This window comes from Stenella coeruleoalba (assembly GCF_951394435.1).
Source record: "Stenella coeruleoalba genome assembly, chromosome: 6".
In the NCBI taxonomy this organism is placed as follows: Eukaryota; Metazoa; Chordata; class Mammalia; order Artiodactyla; family Delphinidae; genus Stenella; species Stenella coeruleoalba.
The window spans coordinates 121,798,452-121,811,973 of NC_137151.1; the positions used below are offsets into that span (position 1 = coordinate 121,798,452).

The following is a 13,522-nucleotide window of genomic DNA, read 5'->3' on the forward strand; positions in this document are numbered from 1 at the left end:
GAATGGATCACTATGGGTAAGAAGAAAAGTCTCCGTTAAATAGCAAAAAACTGGGTGTTGGGGGCAATTTGGGGAAGGGAGAATCTAAGGGAGAATCCAGTACAAACAATGAAAGGAACACCGTTGGGCTGGTCTTGTCTCCAGTTTACTGAATTGTGTCCGGATGCGTTAGAGCTTGTCTGCTTTGTCTGTGTCTTATTCCTACTGTTTACTGTGCTGTGTCTCCCTGGGGCTGCTGGCTGTGCGTTTATGTGTTGCCCTCTGGTCTTTTCTTTATTACACCTGGTAAAATGGTCAATGACTACCATCATGGGATTCACGTTCTGTATTGGGCCAATCATTCCTGTCCCTTTAGTGTATCCCCGATATTTTGATGATTCAGAAAGTAAAAAATACGAACTTTACTAACCTAGACATGATAATTGGTGGAACTTGCCAAGAACCATCATTTTTTGTGGGATTCCTTAACTACACAGAAAAATGGAGGAGAGATACTCAGGAACATGACCTTAAATATTAGTCATAACTTACTTCTGTGTTATCCCTGGAGCCATGATCTCCTAAAGTCTGGCTTTCAGAATGTAAATGTACCAACGACCCCCATCTCGTGTCACAGTTTAAAGAATCCTCATCGTCAACTCTTTTAACAGCATTATTTCAAGACGTTAAATGGCAGTTTGGGGAATGTCATTAGCTATCACACGTATGTAAATGCCTTTCCTAATGAAGAAAGGTGTTTTGACAATTTGGATAAGTTGCTGTCTTTCCCCTCATCATTTTGCCATGGAGGACAAAGTGAGTCATTTCTAACGAAAAGAATGAAAAGTCTTTATATCTGGGATGGGAACTGAAAGTTGAGACCTGGAATTGGTACTCAAAGGCCACACCCAAAGATCAGAGGTGCGTAATGAAGTGTCTTAGACTATCTTTGAGTCCGTTTTGAAGCCGTGTCATGGGTGAGTGTCTGCAGAACCTGAGGGAGAGCTCAGGGGACCAATCCATGCCACAGATTTGGAGACAAATGCAAAGGAAATTTAGGAAACGTATTGCTGACTAGAGGCTCCGGCAAAAAGTTTCATACTTCTTCCTGAATCGTTCCAGAGAACAAAAACAAACGATGGATAAAAGTTGTGGGGAGGAAGATTTGACGCAATATAAAGGCAAAGCAATGTCTAACCATTAGTGCCGTCTGGAAATGACGTGATACCCTGTGAGGTAGTGAATTCCCTATCACTAGTGGGATTCCAGTTGGGGGTGGGTAGGTAGAGGGGCCGTATGGGATGAAGGTCCACTCTCCAAAGTTACATTGTGTTCAGCCCAGGATCAATGGAACCAGGAAACTCGGTGTTATAGGTAAGGACGAATCAGTCCTCCAGATTCAGGATGGGTTGAGAAGGCAGAAAGAAATGCATTACGTTCCCCCCAAACTTATTTAACGGTTAAGTACAAGAAAGAACATAAAAATGAAAACAAATCCCCCAACCTGGCCAGCAAGTGGACAAGAGCTTCAACTAGAGAAAGCAAACAGGTCAGAAATGAGCTGTGTTAATCTGCACCTGTGTCCCTGGTAGGCCCCTGGGAAAGTGATGCTCTCACAACAATCGGGGAAACAGACAGTGAGCCATGGATGTTCTCTTCTAACAGTTCTTAGTCTCAGGAAGGAATAAAGAAATAGGGAGAACGGGAGACCACAGGACAGGATCCTTTAGACTTCTGGGGGGACCTGGTCACCGCCTGCTCATTTGTTTCTCCTTAGGGATGCCTAGTTCCGGAACCACAGCATCCTGTGGTTGTCGAGTCTCCTCATGGTAATTCATTTCCTACCTTTACTTTGCATTTGCCTCCAGTGATAGGACAATCATGGGGTTTAAGCTTAAAATTGCTCTTCTTTAGAGGAAAATGCAAGATTTTTCAAATAACTTTCAGAAAAGGTAGAATCCAAACTTCCATTTTTGGTACTTTCTTGGTGACATCTTCAAGTAATGGTAAAAAATATGCTACCCAGTCATTGCATTTTTATAAAATTTGCTGTTTTTCATGATTGAAGAAGTAATCCAAGCTCATTTATAAAATGTTCAAAAAACACAGAAAAGCACATTTAAGAAAGAGCAAAGAGCAGATGTAACCCACCATCCAGAGATAGATATTGATAACGTATCGGTATTCATTGTATTATTCTTGTGTGGGTGTATGATAATTAGATTGCTCTGTGCGTACACATTCAAAATCTAATTTGTTCATTTGACTAATAATCTCCCAGAGAACCTCTCCCATAGCCATAAATATACGTCTTTATAACAATTTTTAACTGTGGAATATTCCAGCCTATGGGTATACCGTACCCAATTTAACCAACCCCTTGTTAAACACGTGGATTGTTTCTCCTCTTTTGTTACTATATAACACTATGAGAAACAGTTTTATGTATTCATTTTTGAGCATATCGGTGATATTTTCCTTTGAGTTCTTTCTAGAAGAGAAATTTCTAGATACAGTGTATGTACTTTTGATATGTCTGCCCCCCTTCCCATCCCTCATTCCCTGAGGCTGTAACAATTTACAGATTTTCCCATTATGTGGGAAACCTGTTTGTTTACATCTTCTCCAACAGAGAGTACAGTCATTATTTTAGCCTCTGCTAATTTTCCAGTTTGGTTGTGACAGTGCTCCGTCATCGTTTCAATCAGCATTTCCTTGACGGTGAGAGAGGCTGGACATTGGGTCATTGGTCCTTCTTCCTCTTTAGCCACCTGAATTCAGGAGCGCCTGTCCTTTCCATTGATTATTAAGTACTCCTATCGGGCTTCTACACACATTTAGTTTGAGGAAAAGACACTGGAGATGACTTTGCTAGGAAAAATCCACTTGAAAGAAATTCCGTTAGGAATTATTTTCTAAAGTGAATAACCACCGTTTAAAAATAAATCTTTATTTGCTATATAGGAGTTGCTTCCATCCTGCCACTTCTGTATGTCTTTGACTCCCAATTAATTCTTTTTATATCTAGGAAGATCTTAAAACAGTTCCTAAACTCTAACATGTAGATGAACACATTGAAAAGTAAACACGAGATACATTTATTCCAAGTGGACACTTGCGTGAATGTATGTGCTTTTCTTTCCCCGTGAATTCATGTGGAGGACTGCTGTCCGTTGCACTAGTACCTGAAACACAGGTGACAGGTTGATTTGTTCCTTTGTCTGCTTGCCATCTGAAAGGTTAAGACACTGTAAAAAAAAAAAAAAAATTGAACTAAAAATCTTGCTGGAACATTCCCCAGGCTAATTTTGCAGCACACCTGGCTTAGGTGAGAGGAAAAAACTAAACATCAGAATTAGCCTTGAGGTCTACACCCAGACTGCCTATTTCAAGAGGGTAGGAATGAGGTCCAGGGATGATTTTCCTCTCCTCCAAACTTTCTACCCCCGTGTTAGGTTGAGAATAGACAATCCATCAGTAATTATCCACCTGAATGATCAGAGTAGTATTTTTTTTTTTTTGCGGTACGCGGGCCTCTCGCTGTTGTGGCCTCTCCCGTTGCAGAGTACAGGCTCCGGACGCGCAGGCTCAGCGGCCATGGCTCACGGGCCCAGCCGCTCCGCGGCATGTGGGATCTTCCCGGACCGGGGCACGAACCCGTGTCCCCTGCATCGGCAGGCGGACTCTAAACCACTGCGCCACCAGGGAAGCCCCCAGAGTAGTATTTTGATGTCATCAAAAAGGAACAGGAACACATAAGAAATGTGAGAACCAAATTCACTAGGGAAATGATTTTGTTGAGTCAAAGACACACAGACCGGCTGTGGATGGATCTCTGGTTGCAATGAAGATTGCGTTCCTATTTCATGCAAGCTCCCATTCTTCACTGTTGCCAAGACCTTCATTGATATTCCGTGGGTCTGCTGCTCTCACCAGTAAGTAGCATTAGTCATATCAGCCTGTGCAGGACAAATCTATTTCTCTTGGTGCCAGAGCATGGCAAAATGCCTAGCAGGTATCGATTTAGGCGGGAAAGGGGGCAAAGGAAGCAACTTGAATGTTTTTCTTTGTCTCATTATTCAAGGTTTCAAGAATGAAGACAACATGACTCTGGCATGGGAGGGTGTCATGAAAGAAAATTACCTTGTCAAGATCAACACGAAAGCCCACGACACATCAGAGGAGTATGTCAGTCAGTTATTCCTGCTCTGCGAGCCTCCCCTCGTGTACAGAAGCTGACTGAACACAGGCAGCTTCTCTGAGCAAACTCTGTAAAGGGAATTTGCGGCGGAGAGGAATGGCACCAAAAGGATATGGCCCAGGCAACTGAAGGTGACACACGTAAAAGGGTGTGTCAGCCTTTCAGGAAGGGCAAAAACCACCCACCTGCCATCGGATTGTCCTTCTGATTGAAGGGCAGGGCTGTGGGACCAGGTGACAAGAGCATGGGTCCCTATGCCACTGCTGCAGAGGTGGATTCTAGGAAGACCCAAGGATTGTGGGGAACAGAAGTTACCTTGCAGGGTCTGCACGTGTATCCCTGTGAGGAAGAAGCAAGCGATTAGAAGATGGCCAAACCCTTTGGTTGATCTCTTACAGACAGTTGTCCCTGAGAAGTTCTGAACGCCCTTTATGAGTCGCATGGCGTTGTTGTAAACATCCCATAGAACTAGCTAAGTCACTGTCTCCCTAGATGGTCCATGAGGAATGTGGGATGCAGGGCATCCTGGAGCGTGCCCTTCGTGTTTAAAGTGGGGTAACAGGGTTAATGGTCAGAAGTCACTCTTACAGAGAGCTCCAAACACACCTCAGAATTCAGTCTAACAAAGAAAGCGTAAACATAAGAACAACTAATCCCTTTGTTAGGTTCAACACAGCTATTGGGAGCAGGGGATGTGAGGCATGCTTTTTCTCTTTGAGTAACAAAGCAGATGCCCTCCATTCTCCTCCATCCCTAGACGTGGAGAGCTTAGTTTTGAAAGGAAGGAACGGACCTTACAGGTCATCTTCCACCGCCCCATCAACAAAGGTAGCATCTATTTGCTGTCCTTCCATCTGGGGTGAGAGTGGAATTCTGCTTCGCTTGGGTATTAGGAAGAAAGTAAAAGCGGTAAAAGCAGGTGACGTTGATTTAGTTGAAGATGAAAATGAACTGTATTTTATGCTTTAAAAGACGGCGAAATGGAGCCTAATAACCCGTTTTGTTTCTCTCTCTCTCTCTCTCTCTGTTCTCGCTCTCTCTTTTTTTTAACTTCCTTGAAGAATGAGACATCGTTTTAGACAGCTGGATACAAAGGTATAGTTCTGTTTATAGTTTGGGAATTATTTTTTTAAATCTCCATTATCTTTGAGCTTTCAGCTAGAGGCCAGTGACAAAAATAGATGAAGTTAATTGTTTTACAAAAATAGATGTGACCCTGTTCTATACTCAGCTTTCTTTATTCACTGCACAAAGTCGGGCTGCTGGAATGGAATTGCTTCTCCGATACTCCCAGCCCGCACGGGAATAGTCCTGCAGTCCCATTTCCACGACTGTCTCTGTCTACCCCAGGACCCCTTCTTTTTCTGTCAGGTGTAAGATGCTTGCAGGGAGTACCAGAAAGGCTCAGAAAAGCAGGTTGGGAGCCTAGAGACCCTATGCCAGTCTTTGCTGCCACTCTAATTTGTCATCCACTTCATTTGAATTGCGACTGCGAGAATACACACGTGAATTAGACGTAGAGGGAGTATGCCCACCTCCACCCTGAGCTGGGTAGCTGGAAATTAGGATTTGGTTCAGCAGAAATGACAATCGATTCATAAATGTCGGCTCCCTGTTAGGGTCTGAGGAGGAGGTGATATCCATGGCATTTGGGGGATGGCGTCCTGGGTGACAGAGTCACATACCCTCTCCAGGGCTGTGCAGTTCCACGGCTTGACGATACGCCATCAGGGGTGGCAGGGTCTCCAGCACCCGATTCCTTGCCTATAGTAGGGCCTCAAGGAACATTGAATGAATGAACAAAAGGTGCTCTTCTCAGAGCTCTAAGATGATCATGTATTCGGTTCACAATTTCTCGTGTATGTATTTACGTGTTGGTTACCAGCAGCATTTAAAAGATCTGAGGCCGTGTTGCCATGGGCCTCCCTTCCTGAACTCTGGCCTCGTGCAGGGCGGTGGACTGCAGCCTGGTACCTTCCTACTTACCCCCACCCCGCCTCTGCCTTCCCTCTTCTCTTCCCTCCTCCCCTTGCCTCCCCTGGAGCTACTTGCTCCATATGTAGGACTCAACCACTCAGGGTGACGGCACGTTCTGTGCTGACAGTCGAATGTTTCCATCACAGTTTGCTTTAGTTCCCTATTGCTGTGCAACAAACAACCCCACATTTTTTTATTTTTTAAATTTTATTATTATTATTTTTTTGCGGTACGCGGGCTTCTCACTGTTGTGGCCTCTCCCGTTGCGGAGCACAGGCTCCGGACGCGCAGGCTCAGCGGCCACGGCTCACGGGCCCAGCCGCTCCGCGGCATGTGGGATCTTCCCGGACCGGGGCACGAACCCGTGTCCCCCGCATTGGCAGGTGCCCTCTCAACCACTGCGCCACCAGGGAAGCCCCTACAACCCCACGTTTTAGTGGCTTCAAACAACCATTTTATTTCACTCTTGCTTTTCTGGGTCAGGGGTTTTGGAAGGGCTCAGCCGGGCAGTTCTTCTGCTTCAGGTGGTCTCAGCTGGGTTTACGGGGCTGGATTCAGCTGGCGGTGAGGCCAGGATCTGGCACCTCAGTGGTCCTCCTCATGGCCTCTCTCTTCCACGTGATCTCTGATCCATGAGGCTTGGGGGTCTCGGGGCAGTTCCCCTTTTTCCATAGGGACTGGCTTCCAAGCGTGAAGAAGCAGAAGCCACCAGTGCTTCTAAAGGCGAGACCTGGACCTGGCATGACAGCACGTCCACCAGCATCTATTGATTAAAGCAGCCCCAGGCTGGCTGGGATCCAGGTGGGGGAGCAGTAGACTCTCCCTGTTCACGTTCCACCTCTTGATGTGGGAGTGACACGTGGACAGGGAGAAACGTGGCAGCCATCTTTGTAGACACGCCATCACGCGGGAGTATATCTCGTTACGGCTGCTCTCCTGATGTACTGGTACTGATTTTTAATTGAGGGGCGGGGAAGACTCCTGTGTTCTTAGAGTTGAGTATCTGGACAGAAACAGTCATGCCAGGATGTATATCATGATTATCATCAGTGAAGAGGGGAAAGAAAAATGCTGGATATTTTTAAAAATTTAAAAAATGTTAGAATGCATGAAAGGAAGCATAGGGGATAGTATTCTAACACTGAGTATGTATATTAGATGACTATAATATGTAATATAGAAGAAATATAAAGCCTTATAGGATTAGTCACTTTCTCTACATCATATATTTATATTTAAATATATTGTCTGCTGCATCGGTACCTAAGCTACACAGCTCGTAATACTTATTGAGCACCTGCCATATGCCATGCATTGGGCTAAGTGCTGTCAAAGCAGACATGGGCCCCTCATTTCATGAATGGACCCCTTGTTAAGTGGTTTGGGGGTAGGAGCATTTTCCAGCTGAATTATGTAGGAGTCAATAGCGGTAACCCTTTTCTTAGCCATATCAGGCATATGTCCCAGACTGCCTGTGTCTGCATTACCGGGGAGCAAGGTCGGCAGCTGGGAAGGCCCTAAGTCCAGAGATGCATGGAATGTTCTGGGCAGCTGGAGAGAGGTGGCGTGGACCAGGGGAACACCGAGTAGGAAGGAAGGGGGAGGCTGGGTCGTCCTTGGCAGGAACTTGCTGGCCTCTTTAGGGCTGGATTTTATTCCCATGCAGGGCAAGCCTCTGGGGACGCACCTGGGAACATTCCTTTCAAAGATCCCTCTGAGCGGTCAGAGTGGCCACATAAGAGGGGCTTAACAGTTTGGTTTGGGGAATAGAGGTGCCAGGGACTTGTCTAAGTGTGCGTGTAGAGAAAACAGTCTATTTTTGTTTGTTGTGTTGAGTTGTTTTACTTGTGGGTTCACTAAGGTGGCTTTGGAGGGAGCCGATGGAAAGTACACTTGGGGCTGGGCTCAAGCTTCTGCAAGACTTACCACTGCCCCTGCTCTGGGGCACGCAGGACATAGGCAGGATGGCAGCAAGGGGATGGGGCAGAGCGGGGCCTGGGTCGGAGGTCAGCCAGAGATCCAGGAACTGGGGCAGCTGAACTGACTCCCAGGGGCCAGGGGGGCCTCCCAGCCAGTGCGTGTCTGGGTGCGGCGGGGCGACCCTCTGGTGGGGACAGTGGACCTGAGCATGACGGTTGTGGGCGTGGTGCCAAGGGTGTCACAGATGACTGGAGTCCCAGTTGGTGGCTGTCCACACACACGTGTGAGCCAGGGCTCTGTGGGGTCCTCAGAGGAGTGCCTGTGGGTCCAGCCCCCTCTGCATCTCCCTGTCTGTGGAGCTCCACCCCTTTGCAAGAAGTCCACCTACACCATGCCTTTTGCAGGTTTTAGTTGAATTTGGGCAGATCCCAGGGAAACCTCAAACCACACAACACTGAGACATGGGCCACCACCCACAGGATTTCACTGCCTCTCTCCCTGCTTCTCTCCTGCTCCCCTGCCCTCTCTCCCCTTTTTATCCCCTCCCCCTTCCTCTACCCCTTCTCTTCTGAACAACAAAAAGTCTCTCCTTTCTATCCAAGGAGAATTTTAGGGTTGGCCACTTGTTTCTGGAGCAAGCTCTTGGTGTCTTAAATCCTACTAAACGTCACACTAAAGTCCTTTTACTGTCAACCAATACAGAAATCTCTCCAAAGCCCCTCCAGTGAAAAAAAATTTCTCCGTCTCATTCTTACACCAGAAAACAAAGTTATTCACATTGACCTTAAGTCTGTAAGTAGGAATCTTACTATGCCTTCTTTATTTTAGGCAGCCGTTAGCCCTTACGGTTTCTTTTTGTCCTTTTTAAAGAAAGAGTTAAATGAAGAGGTTAATACTGGAAATAAGCCTAAGTTAAACAGAAAGTTTTCCTTGAGTGAGTGATACAGCAAGTTGGAAACCAATCATACAGAGATTGTGTTATGTCTGCAGCTTTTATTAAGTGTAAAAGTATAGCTTGTAATTGAAAGTGACCTTCATGCATCTTGTGTAAAAACTTGTGAAATATGCATGTATTGAAAATAATTTTATCCTGCTTTTTACTTAAATTGTTTTGCTTCTTATACTGTTTGTGTGTGTGTGTGTGTGTGTGTGTGAGGGGAGACACTTTACTTGCAAAAACTTGATTAGTATTGTATCACATTATTTTCATTATATTATACTTTTATCAAAGCAAAACTTTATTGGTACCTTATAACTTTATTAGTTACATATAACATTTTTATTTCTATATATTACTTCTCTGCGTTGTAATCTATCCTTTCTATGGAGGAATCACTAGTGATTTTTATTTGAGTAAAGCTAATCCTAATTGGTGCTAATGATTATTTGCTTGTGATATGATTTCAGAAAGTTAGTAATGGACAGAGTCTGAAATATCACCTGGAGCCTGCCATACTCCAGGCATGAACCGTACTTCCTATTTTATATATAGTACATCTATTTCATAGAAGAGCCATAGAGTCATCATTTAAAATTTAAAGTTGGAAAATTGATCTTAAGACCAGTTTTATTTTTTCCCCTTTCAAGCTTAATGATCTCAAGGGTCTTCTAAAAGAGATTGCTAATAAAATCAAATAAAATTGCATGGACTCTAATGGAGAAAAATCTAATTCTAGCAAGGTAAGTAATTTTAATGGCTTTTTTTTTTTTGCTCTGAAAATTTACATATTTTAAGACTAATTCAAAAATCATGATCTTTTCTCAGTTACTTTCACATATGATCAGATTTGAAAATAAGGCATGGTGTAAAAAATTCGAACAGTATAGGTATATAGAAAAGAACAGGTAGAAGCCGCCCTCACATTACTTTCCCTGTCTGCTCCCCGGCCTGAGGTTAACACTGCTGGCAGTAGGTTACAGTATCCTTTTGGATCTTTAAAAAAAAACAAAACAAAAAACAAACTTCCAAACTATACAGCTATTTTGGCATTGATTGGATCAAGGTCACACTATTCTAAGACTTGGTATTATTTTTTTTCTTACTTAACTCTAGATCATGGGTATCTTTACAGATCCACGCCTCAGACATGTACCTCATTCTCCTGATACATCATTTATGTTTACTGCTATAAGGAATGTACAGATGAATGGGTTCTTTGGTTAGTTTGTTTTAAATATTTGCTATCGTCAAATGCATGTTGATCACATTTTACTACCAGAAATGTTTTAGTAAGGCTTTCACGGTTTTTAGCAATAGCTCATTTGCACAATAAAAATGTAATACAGTTAACAGACAAAATTGAGGCCAAGGCTTTGCTCCATGATCTTACCATTTGCTTTAATTATGTTTTCCCATTACCTGTCCAAATGCTGAAACAAAATGTTGTTAGTGACTTGTAAAGCTAGGAGAAGACAGCAGTGAGCGATCCATTTGATTAGAATTTTTTGAGAAAGTGAATGGTAAGGAATGGAAACAATTAAGCCTCCCTCGTTTCGACCCTTCCCTTTGTGTTTACTGACTGCCTTCTGAGTGCTGAGAGTACTGTGCTCAGACCCTGATGAGGCTCAAACGCTGCTTTTTGCCTTTGCATAAATCCTCACACTGCAGAATTTCTATTCACAGGGTGACTGTGTTATAGGGGTAACTGTGATAGGGTCCTTTCAATATATCTGGTAGCTCAATACTTTTCCTTGAGTTCTGACAATTATAGATCATGTTACAAGCCCTCTATCCTGGAAGACTTTGTAAGAGCAAGGGTGATGCATATTGCATTTGCATATTTATTTGCATATTTATTTTCTGGGAAGGCAGGTATAGTCTCCCAGGCTGCTCAAGAAAACAAACCTTGTATATTTAGGAAGAATGTATTTCAACTCTTCCATCACGGTGTTTCATGAACACAATAGTATACTTTAAATTATAATTCGAGTTTTGAAGCATTTATTTTGTTTGCTTAATGAACTGAAATATAGAAAAAACAACTAGGAAGAGACAAAACAATTTAAAATGATTTTTAAAACCCTTAGAGGTGTAATAATTAGAAAAGTTTCAAAATGAGCTCTACGCATCCATCTCTTAAAGCTCTAATCTCCTCATCTCTCCTTCTTTTTCCAAAAGTGTTGACTAGGAGGAAAATAAGCAGACAGACTGGTTTCTTAGCAACTTACTCTTTGCTTAAACTTAAATTGTTATTACTATATGGAGAGTTCATTAATTGGTGAATGAAGATGAATCGGGAGAAGGACGTTACTTCATGTGCAAGTGGGCACCTTTAGAAACAATGCATTTGGCATGTCCAATTTGTTGGTATACTTTTTACTTCTGGATATAAGATCCATTTTCTTTTTTTGATGTCATCTGTTTGGCATATCCTTAAGAGGTTCACTGAAAATGTAATTTTATAGGCAACCACCTACATGCTGCTAAAATATATTTTTTGATTTTTTAAATTGAAGTATAGTTGCTGTACGATATTATATAATATAGGTGTACAGTATGGTGATTTGCAATTTTTAAAGGTTATACTCTATTTATAGTTATTATAAAATATTGGCTATATTCCCTGTGTTGTACAATATATCCTTGTAGCTTATTTTCTACCTAATAGTTTGTACCTTTAATCCCTTATCCCTATGTTGCCCTCTCCCCTTACCTCTCCCCACTGGTACATGTTGCTGAAATATTATTCTTGTAGTGTCTCTCTGATACTTCTTTCTCTAGAAGGGTGAGTGTATCTTTCCTGGGGGTGGAGGCAAAGAAAGAGAATGCCAGCTTAAGTGGGTGTGAGCTGGCACCAGTGGAAGTAGGGCAGGAGTGGACATCTGGGGACAGGTCTTTGCCAATTTGCCCATCTGGGTTTTCCATCTCAAGTCAGCCTTTGATCCAGTAACTTGGGATGGGACGTTTGTGTATATATTTTCTTTTCTCCCACACTAAATTTGAAAGGAAGTAAGAACCAGGGTGAGAGAAAGCTATTTGTTTTCTCATACCCTTATACCTTCCCTGAGAATGGGGGTGGGATGGGGGTGGGGGAGTACTTCCCTGAGGGCACTGGAAATTTTTCGATCCCTACATAATAATCCATTGATTCTTGTATTTGCTGCAGTTAAATTCTAGTTCATTTAGATAAATTATTGTAGTTCTTAACTTTCTTATCAACTCACCCTTTACTTATCAGCAATCGTTCAGCAAATAAAGCACTTGGAAACTTTCTGGGTCTTTGAGGTGAGTCTTAACCATTCAGCCAGAGTCATTCCGTTCATACTGGCAAACTGGTCAGAACTCACATCTTTAAGAGAAAAAATTGTCTTGGAATTACTTCAATACCAAAAGGCAATCTCAATTTTTGGTAGTACGTTTGGACCCGTTACCCGTATATCACCAATGTATTTTGAAGCACGTCGCATCCTGAGAATGAAAGTGGGAAATCACTCTTAACACAGGGCTCTTCCTTTGTTTTCACAGGTGGTATCAGACATCTAAATGGAAAAGATTCAAGTAGTTTTGTTCTCGTCTAAATGAGAATTGTTCAGGCCCCTGGGTGCACAGCGATGGTTTTAATCACCCCAGTGTGCTCAGTCTGAGGATAAAATGTGTTACTGATTTCACACGAAAGATGGATGTAAAGGAAGAGCACCTCCTACAGCTCGCTTCCGCTGAAGGCCGCGCTATTACTTTCTGAGTCTCAGTGGCCAGAGCCTGCTGGTGATAGTTTAAACTGTACTGTGTCTTCCTGTTTCCTGCTCTCTTCCTCCTTTGACCCATGCATATTAGAGAATCTCTCTCCTAGGAGCTGGAACCTGGTCATGATTTCCCTCCTGTATTGTTATTTTGTTTATTTCCGATTGATTCTCCATTATTTCCTTTTTTTTTTTTTTTTGTATAGTGTGACTAATTAGCTGGCGTATTGTTAAAAGTCTCCCCAGTCAGGTCAGGTTCTAAAAACGTGCTGCAGCAAGAGGGCTCTCCTTTCATCAGGAGAAACTATTTTCATTTCTCATTATGCTTTTATTCATTAAAGCAGGTGATAAAACAGCATCTTCCTGTCTCACACTCACCAGGAGCTCCACTTGAAGGAAATATCCCCTTCCTAACCATGTGAAAAGGCACCTAAAAATGAAATCCTCAGAGGTGCATCTGATTTTGTTTTCACTGGGTGTTCCTCTTTCTCCTCCTAGTTATTATTTTCCTATTAAAAATAATTCGTGGATAGTATAGAAAATTCATGGGTATTATAGAAAACACAGACTACATGGAAAAGTAGAAAATATAGTCTCACTACCTAAAGATAATCACTGCTAACAAGTTAGGATGTTTTTCCAAGTCTGTTTTTTTTTCTATGCATTTTTATTTCTCTTTTAAAATTTTACATAATGTTATCATACCACGTATACAATTTTATATACACTTTTTCAGTTAGTATTTTATCGAAGATGTTTTCTTTA

The 13,522-nt window shown here is 42.7% G+C and overlaps 1 protein-coding gene across 3 annotated transcripts in view; it reads left to right on the forward strand.

The window, feature by feature from the left end:
• TRPM8 (transient receptor potential cation channel subfamily M member 8) overlaps nucleotides 1-9,829 on the forward strand; it is a 72,677-nt gene extending 62,848 nt beyond the window's left edge. For all 3 annotated transcript variants that reach the window (XM_079924401.1, XM_079924402.1, XM_079924404.1), the window contains 3 exons: nucleotides 4,064-4,163; nucleotides 5,242-5,275; nucleotides 9,665-9,829. In XM_079924401.1, the coding sequence (XP_079780527.1) occupies nucleotides 4,064-4,163; nucleotides 5,242-5,275; nucleotides 9,665-9,715 (185 nt within the window). In that variant the 3' untranslated portion in view covers nucleotides 9,716-9,829. The remainder of the gene's footprint in view (nucleotides 1-4,063; nucleotides 4,164-5,241; nucleotides 5,276-9,664) is intronic.
• The last annotated feature ends 3,693 nt before the right edge of the window (nucleotides 9,830-13,522 follow it).